General features: G+C 45.0%; 1 protein-coding gene across 2 annotated transcripts in view; it reads right to left on the reverse strand.

The window, feature by feature from the left end:
- LOC135573639 (glutaredoxin 3-like) overlaps positions 1-12959 on the reverse strand; it is a 53794-nt gene that overhangs the window by 18234 nt on the left and 22601 nt on the right. For both annotated transcript variants that reach the window (XM_065022941.1, XM_065022942.1), the window contains exon 4: positions 10980-11181. In XM_065022941.1, the coding sequence (XP_064879013.1) occupies positions 10980-11181 (202 nt within the window). The remainder of the gene's footprint in view (positions 1-10979; positions 11182-12959) is intronic.

Below are 12959 nucleotides of genomic sequence, written 5' to 3' on the forward strand. Positions count from 1 at the left end.
TCGCGGAGCACTCCGGCTTGCTATACTCTTGTATTAAAAGTCTATAATTGAATTCAAAGTTCTTCATTGTGTCATATTTGAACCGATTTTCTACTACACATGGTCCTTGAAAAGCGCCACTATCTGTTATACTGGATAGCATGGTCCTTGAAAAGCGCCACTATCTGTTATACTGGATAGCATGGTCCTTGAAAAGCGCCACTATCTGTTATACTGGATAGCATGGTCCTTGAAAAGCGCCACTATCTGTTATACTGGATGGCATGGTCCTTGAAAAGCGCCACTATCTGTTATACTGATAGCATGGTCCTTGAAAAGCGCCACTATCTGTTATACTGGATAGCATGGTCCTTGAAAAGCGCCACTATCTGTTATACTGGATAGCATGGTCCTTGAAAAGCGCCACTATCTGTTATACTGGATAGCATGGTCCTTGAAAAGCGCCACTATCTGTTATACTGGATAGCATGGTCCTTGAAAAGCGCCACTATCTGTTATACTGGATAGCATGGTCCTTGAAAAGCGCCACTATCTGTTATACTGATAGCATGGTCCTTGAAAAGCGCCACTATCTGTTATACTGATAGCATGGTCCTTGAAAAGCGCCACTATCTGTTATACTGGATAGCATGGTCCTTGAAAAGCGCCACTATCTGTTATACTGGATAGCATGGTCCTTGAAAAGCGCCACTATCTGTTATACTGGATAGCATGGTCCTTGAAAAGCGCCACTATCTGTTATACTGATAGCATGGTCCTTGAAAAGCGCCACTATCTGTTATACTGGATAGCATGGTCCTTGAAAAGCGCCACTATCTGTTATACTGATAGCATGGTCCTTGAAAAGCGCCACTATCTGTTATACTGGATAGCATGGTCCTTGAAAAGCGCCACTATCTGTTATACTGGATAGCATGGTCCTTGAAAAGCGCCACTATCTGTTATACTGGATAGCATGGTCCTTGAAAAGCGCCACTATCTGTTATACTGGATAGCATGGTCCTTGAAAAGCGCCACTATCTGTTATACTGGATAGCATGGTCCTTGAAAAGCGCCACTATCTGTTATACTGGATAGCATGGTCCTTGAAAAGCGCCACTATCTGTTATACTGGATAGCATGGTCCTTGAAAAGCGCCACTATCTGTTATACTGATAGCATGGTCCTTGAAAAGCGCCACTATCTGTTATACTGGATAGCATGGTCCTTGAAAAGCGCCACTATCTGTTATACTGGATAGCATGGTCCTTGAAAAGCGCCACTATCTGTTATACTGGATGGCATGGTCCTTGAAAAGCGCCACTATCTGTTATACTGATGGCATGGTCCTTGAAAAGCGCCACTATCTGTTATACTGATAGCATGGTCCTTGAAAAGCGCCACTATCTGTTATACTGGATAGCATGGTCCTTGAAAAGCGCCACTATCTGTTATACTGATAGCATGGTCCTTGAAAAGCGCCACTATCTGTTATACTGGATAGCATGGTCCTTGAAAAGCGCCACTATCTGTTATACTGGATAGCATGGTCCTTGAAAAGCGCCACTATCTGTTATACTGGATAGCATGGTCCTTGAAAAGCGCCACTATCTGTTATACTGATGGCATGGTCCTTGAAAAGCGCCACTATCTGTTATACTGGATAGCATGGTCCTTGAAAAGCGCCACTATCTGTTATACTGGATAGCATGGTCCTTGAAAAGCGCCACTATCTGTTATACTGATAGCATGGTCCTTGAAAAGCGCCACTATCTGTTATACTGGATAGCATGGTCCTTGAAAAGCGCCACTATCTGTTATACTGGATGGCATGGTCCTTGAAAAGCGCCACTATCTGTTATACTGGATAGCATGGTCCTTGAAAAGCGCCACTATCTGTTATACTGGATAGCATGGTCCTTGAAAAGCGCCACTATCTGTTATACTGGATGGCATGGTCCTTGAAAAGCGCCACTATCTGTTATACTGGATAGCATGGTCCTTGAAAAGCGCCACTATCTGTTATACTGGATAGCATGGTCCTTGAAAAGCGCCACTATCTGTTATACTGATAGCATGGTCCTTGAAAAGCGCCACTATCTGTTATACTGATGGCATGGTCCTTGAAAAGCGCCACTATCTGTTATACTGGATAGCATGGTCCTTGAAAAGCGCCACTATCTGTTATACTGGATAGCATGGTCCTTGAAAAGCGCCACTATCTGTTATACTGATAGCATGGTCCTTGAAAAGCGCCACTATCTGTTATACTGGATGGCATGTGGGTGCAAATATAACACATAGACAAATGCATAAGATGTATAGAATAGCTGAACACTAAAAACAGACTACATGAAGGAAAGGTGACATAGCTGCCAGGATAGCTGGACATACCAAGGCCAGAGGGATATACAAAGGAGGGGGTCAGTCAAATGACTAACTGATGACCAATAGACATAGTTTGCATATTTTTAGGACGTAGAGATGCAGAAGGAATGACAGAGAAGACACATAGTCTGTTGCTCTGAGATAAAGACACACATACATAGTAACATATTGAGCTAAGTGCAGAGCCAAAGCATAGGGCTGTAAAATAGAGAAATGTATAGTATTTTTAGTATAGCTGGACATGCTAGAAACTGAGGAGACACATAGTCTGCTGATCCTAGATAATACACAAACAAAAGAATGCATTTAGCTAAGTGCAGGAACAAAGCAAGGGTCTTGTCATCATTATAATCTGATGGAAAGCAGGTATGAGCGTTATTGAGCTGAACCAGCAGGATGCACGGATTGGAATGTAACGTAATTTACATGTGGGATGGGCTCATATGCAATATGTGGATAAATACTGGAGCCAGGGCTCTGGAAAAGGGGTGTGTTTTCGCGGAGCACTCCGGCTTGCTATACTCTTGTATTAAAAGTCTATAATTGAATTCAAAGTTCTTCATTGTGTCATATTTGAACCGATTTTCTACTACACATGGTCCTTGAAAAGCGCCACTATCTGTTATACTGGATAGCATGGTCCTTGAAAAGCGCCACTATCTGTTATACTGGATAGCAAGGTACTTTAATAGAACTACAATCTGATGGCTGAAACCTGGGTGATGGGGAGAACACTGTGTTTGTAAACCTAGTATAAGACACAGCTGTTATACTGGATAGCATGGTCCTTCAACAGAACTACAATCTGATGGCTGAAACCTGGGTGATGGGGAGAACACAGTGTGTTTGTAAACCTAGTATAAGACACGGCTGTAGTACTGGATAGCATGGTCCTTCAACAGAACTACAATCTGACGGCTGAAACCTGGGTGATGGGGAGAACACAGTGTGTTTGTAAACCTAGTATAAGACACGGCTGTTATACTGGATAGCATGGTCCTTCAACAGAACTACAATCTGACGGCTGAAACCTGGGTGATGGGGAGAACACAGTGTGTTTGTAAACCTAGTATAAGACACGGCTGTTATACTGGATAGCATGGTCCTTCAACAGAACTACAATCTGATGGCTGAAACCTGGGTGATGGGGAGAACACACTGTGTTTGTAAACATAGTATAAGACACGGCTGTTATACTGGATAGCATGGTCCTTCAACAGAACTACAATCTGACGGCTGAAACCTGGGTGATGGGGAGAACACAGTGTGTTTGTAAACCTAGTATAAGACACGGCTGTATTACTGGATAGCATGATACTTCAACAGAACTACAATCTGACGGCTGAGGAGAAATCAACGGGTTGTTAGTTCAATGTTATTGTATGTTAATACCCCATAATGACATCACAATACCCCATAATGACATCACAATACCCCATAATGACATCACAATACCCCATAATGACATCACAATACCCCATATGAACAACAGAGTCAGAATATCAAAATCAGGTTGTTAGTTCAATGTTATTGTATGTTCATAGGAACAACAGTCAGGATATTAAATCAGGTTGTTAGTTCAATGTTATTTTATGTTCATAGGAACAACAGTCAGGATATTAAATCAGGTTGTTAGTTCAATGTTATTGTATGTTAATAGGAACAGAGTCAGGATATTAAATCAGGTTGTTAGTTCAATGTTATTGTATGTTAATAGGAACAGAGTCAGGATATTAAATCAGGTTGTTAGTTCAATGTTATTGTATGTTAACAGGAACAGAGTTAGAATATTAAATCAGGTTGTTAGTTCAATGTTATTGTATGTTCATAGGAACAACAAGGTCAGGATATTAAATTAGGACATAATTGCAGATGAGTTTGGTCAGCAGCATGTTTGTTACCCTCATATAAAAAGGGCCATTTGGAAACACATGAACATGACCTGAAGTTAAAAGCTAAAATAAAGATGGTCCCAAACTCTAGCCTGGTATCATCACATTCATTTTAAGTAATACAAAGTGTGTATATACATACATAGAGTGGGGAGAACCAGTATTTGATACACTGCCGATTTTGCAGGTTTTCCTACTTATACAAAGCATGTAGAGGTCTGTAATTTTTACCATAGGTACACTTCAACTGTGAGAGACGGAATCTAAAACAAAAATCCAGAAAATCACATTGTATGATTTTTAAGTAATTTTCCCAAGAACACAGTGGCCTCCATCATTCTTAAATGGAAGAAGTTTGGAACCACAAAGACTCTTCCTAGAGCTGGCCGCTCAGCCAAACTGAGCAATCAGGGGAGAAGAGCCTTGGTCAGGGAGGTGACCAAGAACCCAATGGTCACTCTGACAGAGCTCCTCTGTGGAGATGGGAGAACCTTCCAGAAGGACAGCCATCTCTGCAGTACTCCACCAAATCAGGCCTTTATGGTAGAGTGTCCAGATGGGGCGGCAGGGTAGCCTAGTGGTTAGAGCGTTGGACTAGTAACCGGAAGGTTGCGAGTTCAAACCCCCGAGCTGACAAGGTACAAATCTGTCGTTCTGCCCCTGAACAAGGCAGTTAACCCACTGTTCCTAGACCAGTTAACCCCCACTGTTCCTAGACCAGTTAACCCACTGTTCCTAGACCAGTTAACCCACTGTTCCTAGACCAGTTAACCCACTGTTCCTAGACCAGTTAACCCACTGTTCCTAGACCAGTTAACCCACTGTTCCTAGACCAGTTAACCCACTGTTCCTAGACCAGTCAACCCACTGTTCCTAGACCAGTTAACCCACTGTTCCTAGACCAGTTAACCCCACTGTTCCTAGACCAGTTAACCCACTGTTCCTAGACCAGTTAACCCACTGTTCCTAGACCAGTTAACCCCACTGTTCCTAGACCAGTTAACCCACTGTTCCTAGACCAGTTAACCCACTGTTCCTAGACCAGTTAACCCCACTGTTCCTAGACCAGTTAACCCACTGTTCCTAGACCAGTTAACCCACTGTTCCTAGACCAGTTAACCCACTGTTCCTAGACCAGTTAACCCACTGTTCCTAGACCAGTTAACCCCACTGTTCCTAGACCAGTTAACCCACTGTTCCTAGACCAGTTAACCCACTGTTCCTAGACCAGTTAACCCACTGTTCCTAGACCAGTTAACCCACTGTTCCTAGACCAGTTAACCCACTGTTCCTAGACCAGTTAACCCACTGTTCCTAGACCAGTTAACCCACTGTTCCTAGACCAGTTAACCCACTGTTCCTAGACCAGTTAACCCACTGTTCCTAGACCAGTTAACCCACTGTTCCTAGACCAGTTAACCCAATGTTCCTAGACCAGTTAACCCACTGTTCCTAGACCAGTTAACCCACTGTTCCTAGACCAGTTAACCCACTGTTCCTAGACCAGTTAACCCACTGTTCCTAGACCAGTTAACCCACTGTTCCTAGACCAGTTAACCCACTGTTCCTAGACCAGTTAACCCACTGTTCCTAGACCAGTTAACCCACTGTTCCTAGACCAGTTAACCCACTGTTCCTAGACCAGTTAACCCACTGTTCCTAGACCAGTTAACCCACTGTTCCTAGACCAGTTAACCCACTGTTCCTAGACCAGTTAACCCACTGTTCCTAGACCAGTTAACCCACTGTTCCTAGACCAGTTAACCCAATGTTCCTAGACCAGTTAACCCACTGTTCCTAGACCAGTTAACCCACTGTTCCTAGACCAGTTAACCCACTGTTCCTAGACCAGTTAACCCACTGTTCCTAGACCAGTTAACCCACTGTTCCTAGACCAGTTAACCCACTGTTCCTAGACCAGTTAACCCACTGTTCCTAGACCAGTTAACCCAATGTTCCTAGACCAGTTAACCCACTGTTCCTAGACCAGTTAACCCACTGTTCCTAGACCAGTTAACCCACTGTTCCTAGACCAGTTAACCCACTGTTCCTAGACCAGTTAACCCACTGTTCCTAGACCAGTTAACCCCACTGTTCCTAGACCAGTTAACCCACTGTTCCTAGACCAGTTAACCCACTGTTCCTAGACCAGTTAACCCACTGTTCCTAGACCAGTTAACCCACTGTTCCTAGACCAGTTAACCCACTGTTCCTAGACCAGTTAACCCACTGTTCCTAGACCAGCTAACCCACTGTTCCTAGACCAGCTAACCCCCACTGTTCCTAGACCAGTTAACCCACTGTTCCTAGACCAGTTAACCCACTGTTCCTAGACCAGCTAACCCACTGTTCCCAGGCCGTCATTGAAAATAAGAATTTGTTCTTAACTGACTTGCCTAGTTAAATAAAGTTAAAAAGAAGAAAGAAAAAAAAAGAAAAAAAAATGGAAGCCTTTTATGGCCAGACGGAAGCCACTCCTCAGTAAAAGACACATGACAGCCCGCTTAGTTTGCCAAAAGGCACCTAAAGGAGTCAGACCATGAGAAACAAGAATCTCTGGTCTGATGAAACCAAGATTGAACTCTTTGGCCTGAAAGCCAACCATCACATCTGGAGGAAACCTTCCACCATCCCTACGGTGAAGCATGGTGGTGGCAGCATCATGCTATGGGGATGTTTTTCAGCGGCAGGAACTGTGAGACTAGCCAGGATCGAGGGAAAGATGACAGGAGCAAAGTACAGAGAGATCCTTCATAAAAACCTGTTCCAGAGTACTCAGGACCTCAGACTGGGGCGAAGGTTCACCTTCCATCAGGACAATGACCCTAGGCACACGGACAAGACAACACAGAAGTAGCTTCAGGACAAGTCTCTGAATGTCCTTGAGTGGCCCAGCCAGAGCCCGGACTTGAACCCGATTGAACATCTCTGGAGAGACCTGAGATTAGCTGTGCAGCGACACTCCCCATCCAACCTGACAGAGCTTGAGAGGATCTGCAGAGAAGAATGGGAGAAACTCCCCAAATACAGGTGTGCCAAGCTTGTAGGGTCATACCAAAGAAGACTTGAGGTTGTAATTGCTGCCAAAGGTGCTTCAACAAAGTACCGAGTAAAGGGTCTGAATACTTATAAAGTACTGAGTAAAGGGTCTGAATACTTATAAAGTACCGAGTAAAGGGTCTGAATACTTATAAAGTACCGAGTAAAGGGTCTGAATACTTATAAAGTACCGAGTAAAGGGTCTGAATACTTATAAAGTACAGAGTAAAGGGTCTGAATACTTATAAAGTACCGAGTAAAGGGTCTGAATACTTATAAAGTACCGAGTAAAGGGTCTGAATACTTATAAAGTACCGAGTAAAGGGTCTGAATACTTATAAAGTACAGAGTAAAGGGTCTGAATACTTATAAAGTACCGAGTAAAGGGTCTGAATACTTATGTAAATATGATCCGTTTTTTTTTATGTTTAATAAATTAGCAAAAGTTTCTAAACCTGTTTTTGCTTTGTCATTATGGGGTATTGTGTGTAGATTGATAGGAAATGAGACATTCTTTTTGTTGTCAATTTTAGAATAAGGCTGTAACTTACAAAATGTGGGAAAAGTCAAGGGGTCTGAATACTTTCCAAATGCAGTGTCTCTTACTACTGACATGGGTCCACATTGGCATGGACAGGATCACTGTTTAAATATGAGGTAGATATGTGTGTTTGATACATGAGTGTGAGTCAGTGTTTGAGAAGAGACTGTGACAGAGGGAAATAGACAAGATGGAAACGAGGGTGGAGGGAGAGAACGAGAGAGAGAAAGAATGAGAGAGGGGAAAGAGGGAGAGAGGAGAAAGAGAGGGAGAGAGGAGAGAGAGAGAGGAGAAAGAGGGAGAGAGGAGAAAGAGGGAGAGAGGAGAAAGCGGGAGAGAGGAGAAAGCGGGAGAGAGGAGAAAGCGGGAGAGAGGAGAAAGAGAGGGAGAGAGGAGAAAGAGGGAGAGAGGAGAAAGCGGGAGAGAGGAGAAAGCGGGAGAGAGGAGAAAGCGGGAGAGAGGAGAAAGCGGGAGAGAGGAGAAAGCGGGAGAGAGGAGAAAGCGGGAGAGAGGAGAAAGCGAGGAGAGAGGAGAAAGCGGGAGAGAGGAGAAAGCGAGGAGAGAGGAGAAAGCGGGAGAGAGGAGAAAGCGGGAGAGAGGAGAAAGAGAGGAGAAAGCGGGAGAGAGGAGAAAGAGAGGAGAAAGCGGGAGAGAGGAGAAAGAGAGGAGAAAGCGGGAGAGAGGAGAAAGAGAGGAGAAAGCGGGAGAGAGGAGAAAGAGAGGAGAAAGCGGGAGAGAGGAGAAAGCGGGAGAGAGGAGAAAGCGGGAGAGAGGAGAAAGCGGGAGAGAGGAGAAAGCGGGAGAGGGAGAAAGCGGGAGAGAGGAGAAAGAGAGGAGAAAGCGGGAGAGAGGAGAAAGAGAGGAGAAAGCGGGAGAGAGGAGAAAGAGAGGAGAAAGCGGGAGAGAGGAGAAAGAGAGGAGAAAGAGAGGAAGGGGTAGAGAGGAGAAAGAGAGAGAGGAGAGAGGAGGAGAAAAGAGAGAGGAGAAAGAGGGAGAGGAGAAAGAGAGAGAGGAGAGAGGAGAAAGAGGGAGAGGAGAAAGAGAGAGAGGAGAGAGGAGAAAGAGGGAGAGGAGAAAGAGAGAGAGGAGAGAGGAGAAAGAGGGGCAAAAGAGAGAGAGGAGAAAGAGGGAGAGGAGAAAAAGAGAGAGAGAAGAGAAAGAGGGAGAGAGGAGAAAGAGAGGGAGAGAGGAGAAAGGAGAGTGAGCGAGCGATCAAGAAAGAAAGCGAGAGAGGCAGAGAAAAAGAGAAGAGAACAGAAAGAGAGAACAGGAGTAGAGGAGGGGTGATATGTTGCCTGCATGTAGAGCCTGCAGTGAAACTCTCATTCTGATACTCCATTCATTCATGGGGGAATTCATTATAAAACAGCTAGAGGCCCCTAACTAATGGTTATTCAGCTACATGCCACTATATTAACTTGTTTCTACTACACCAGGCCCAGCTGCTTTCTCTGGCTAGAGGCTCTCTATCCTAGACCCAGACGCACGATTGATTGGCGAGCGGTTGTTGCCCCTCTCCCCTTCTCCTAAAGGGTCAGGGGGGGGTCGCGCACCGCAGACACACCATACAGCTCCAGGAAAAAGGAACATAAAAAAAGCTGATTTCTTATTTCAAGGAAAGTTAGGTTATTATGCGCACACACACACACACACACACACACAGAGACACACACAGAGACACACACACACACGCACACACACGAGACAAACACACAGAAACACAAACGCACACACACACGCACGCATACTCAGACACAGACATACTCAGACACAGACACACTCAGACGCACACACACACACACACACACACACACACACACACTCAGACACACACTCAGACACACACACACTCAGACACACACACTCACAGACACACACACGCACAAAGAGTGTGTAATGTGTTAGGAGCATGTGTTTAACATGGTGTATGAGTGTGTAACCTTTAAATTCAGGTTTCGAGGGCTTCTTTAAAGAACTAGCAAGGTCGCAGTCACAGCCTCACGTGGCTTGGTGGGGATTACATTAAACGAGAGTTCACAAACACTACAACTTGGCTTCTTTATAAAGATGAAAAATATTTAGAGATACATTTCAGGATGAGGTGAAAAATAACTAATGGGTTTAGATTTTAAACTCAAATGTTTCAGATGTTTGCAAACTGCCTTGAACCTGATACTGATACTGAACCTGATACTGAACCTGATCCTGATACTGAACCTGATACTGAACCTGATAATCAGCGGCGTGGTTGGGAACCTCAACCCCTTACAGTGTAATGTCCTCCTCCACCACCAGGCCTGCCTCTCCACCACCACCAGGCCTGCCTCTCCTCCTCCACCACCAGGCCTCCTCCACCACCAGGCCTGCCTCTCCTCCTCCTCCACCACCAGGCCTGCCTCTCCTCCTCCTCCACTACCAGGCCTGCCTCTCCTCCACCACCACCAGGCCTGCCTCTCCTCCACCACCACCAGGCCTGCCTCTCCTCCACCACCACCAGGCCTGCCTCTCCTCCTCCACCACCAGGCCTGCCTCTCCTCCTCCACCACCAGGCCTGCCTCTCCTCCTCCACCACCAGGCCTGCCTCTCCTCCTCCTCCACTACCAGGCCTGCCTCTCCTCCTCCTCCATTACCAGTCCTGCCTCTCCTCCACTACCAGGCCTGCCTCTCCTCCACTACCAGGCCTGCCTCTCCTCCACTACCAGGCCTGCCTCTCCTCCACCACCAGGCCTGCCTCTCCTCCACTACCAGGCCTGCCTCTCCTCCACTACCAGGCCTGCCTCTCCTCCACCACCAGGCCTGCCTCTCCTCCACCACCAGGCCTGCCTCTCCTCCACCACCAGGCCTGCCTCTCCTCCACCACCAGGCCTGCCTCTCCTCCACCACCAGGCCTGCTCCTCCACCACCAGGCCTGCCCTCCTCCTCCACCACCAGGCCTGCCTCTCCTCCTCCTCCACCACCAGGCCTGCCTCTCCTCCTCCTCCACTACCAGGCCTGCCTCTCCTCCACTACCAGGCCTGCCTCTCCTCCACCACCACCACCAATCCCCCTGTCTTTCTCTAATTACCAGGCCTGGTCCCTGTGTGTTTTCCACAGCGGGAGCCTGTTCATGAAGACCACACCCCCACACTCTCTCTCTTTACCACAGCGGGGTTCCTGGGGGGATCCCTTCATGAAGAGCATGCAGGGTGCTGCGTTGATCAGTCTCTTCAGACGCTCATTAAGGTCCTCTTTAGGGGGCTCCGCCCCTGGCCCGCCCAGCCCCGAGCTGACCGACAGCCTCTGGACCTTACTGGTCAGCTCTGGGGCATGAGCGCCGTCCAGCCTGTCAATCTTCTGGCCACCCTGAGACCCACCAGAGGATGGGGGAGAAAGGAAAATAACATTAATATTTTAACGTAATGGTTTTTCTTTCTGTTTGCATGTTTGTATTATTCTAGAGGAGGAGGTTTGAGAGAGAGAGAGATCCAAGACAGAGAGAGAGGCCGAGAAAAAGAGAGCCGAGAAAGAGATTCAAGGACAGGCGTCCTCTCCCAGTTTAATGTTTGGCATGTTAAATCATCAGTGAAGTGATGTGATGGTACTGACTGTGGAGAAGCTATAAACTAGGTTATTATGGTACTAACTGTGGAGAAGCTATAAACTAGGTTATTATGGTACTAACTGTGGAGAAGCTATAAACTAGGTTATTATGGTACTGTGGAGAAGCTATAAACTAGGTTATTATGGTACTGTGGAGAAGCTATATAAACTAGGTTATTATGGTACTGACTGTGGAGAAGCTATAAACTAGGTTATTATGGTACTAACTGTGGAGAAGCTATAAACTAGGTTATTATGGTACTGTGGAGAAGCTATAAACTAGGTTATTATGGTACTGACTGTGGAGAAGCTATAAACTAGGTTATTATGGTACTGACTGTAGAGAAGCTATAAACTAGGTTATTATAAACTAGGTTATTATGGTACTGACTGTGGAGAAGCTATATAAACTAGGTTATTATGGTACTGACTGTGGAGAAGCTGTAAACTAGGTTATTATGGTACTAACTGTGGAGAAGCTATAAACTAGGTTATTATGGTACTAACTGTGGAGAAGCTATATAAACTAGGTTATTATGGTACTGTGGAGAAGCTATAAACTAGGTTATTATGGTACTGACTGTGGAGAAGCTGAAGCTATAAACTAGGTTATAAACTGGAGAAGTTATTATGGTTATTATGGTACTGTGGAGAAGCTATAAACTAGGTTATTATGGTACTGACTGTGGAGAAGCTATATAAACTAGGTTATTATGGTACTGACTGTGGAGAAGCTATAAACTAGGTTATTATGGTACTAACTGTGGAGAAGCTATAAACTAGGTTATTATGGTACTGTGGAGAAGCTATAAACTAGGTTATTATGGTACTGTGGAGAAGCTATAAACTAGGTTATTATGGTACTGTGGAGAAGCTATAAACTAGGTTATTATGGTACTAACTGTGGAGAAGCTATAAACTAGGTTATTATGGTACTAACTGTGGAGAAGCTGTAAACTAGGTTATTATGGTACTGACTGTGGAGAAGCTATAAACTAGGTTATTATGGTACTAACTGTGGAGAAGCTATATAAACTAGGTTATTATGGTACTGACTGTGGAGAAGCTGTAAACTAGGTTATTATGGTACTGACTGTAGAGAAGCTATATAAACTAGGTTATTATGGTACTGACTGTGGAGAAGCTATATAAACTAGGTTATTATGGTACTAACTGTGGAGAAGCTATATAAACTAGGTTATTATGGTACTGACTGTGGAGAAGCTGTAAACTAGGTTATTATGGTACTGACTGTGGAGAAGCTATAAACTAGGTTATTATGGTACTGACTGTGGAGAAGCTATAAACTAGGTTATTATGGTACTAACTGTGGAGAAGCTGTAAACTAGGTTATTATGGTACTAACTGTGGAGAAGCTATAAACTAGGTTATTATGGTACTGACTGTGGAGAAGCTATAAACTAGGTTATTATGGTACTGACTGTGGAGAAGCTGTAAACTAGGTTATTATGGTACTGACTGTGGAGAAGCTGTAAACTAGGTTATTATGGTACTGACTGTGGAGAAGCTTTAAACTAGGT

Source organism: Oncorhynchus nerka, linkage group LG10 (genome assembly GCF_034236695.1).
Source record: "Oncorhynchus nerka isolate Pitt River linkage group LG10, Oner_Uvic_2.0, whole genome shotgun sequence".
Classification (NCBI taxonomy): domain Eukaryota; kingdom Metazoa; phylum Chordata; class Actinopteri; order Salmoniformes; family Salmonidae; genus Oncorhynchus; species Oncorhynchus nerka.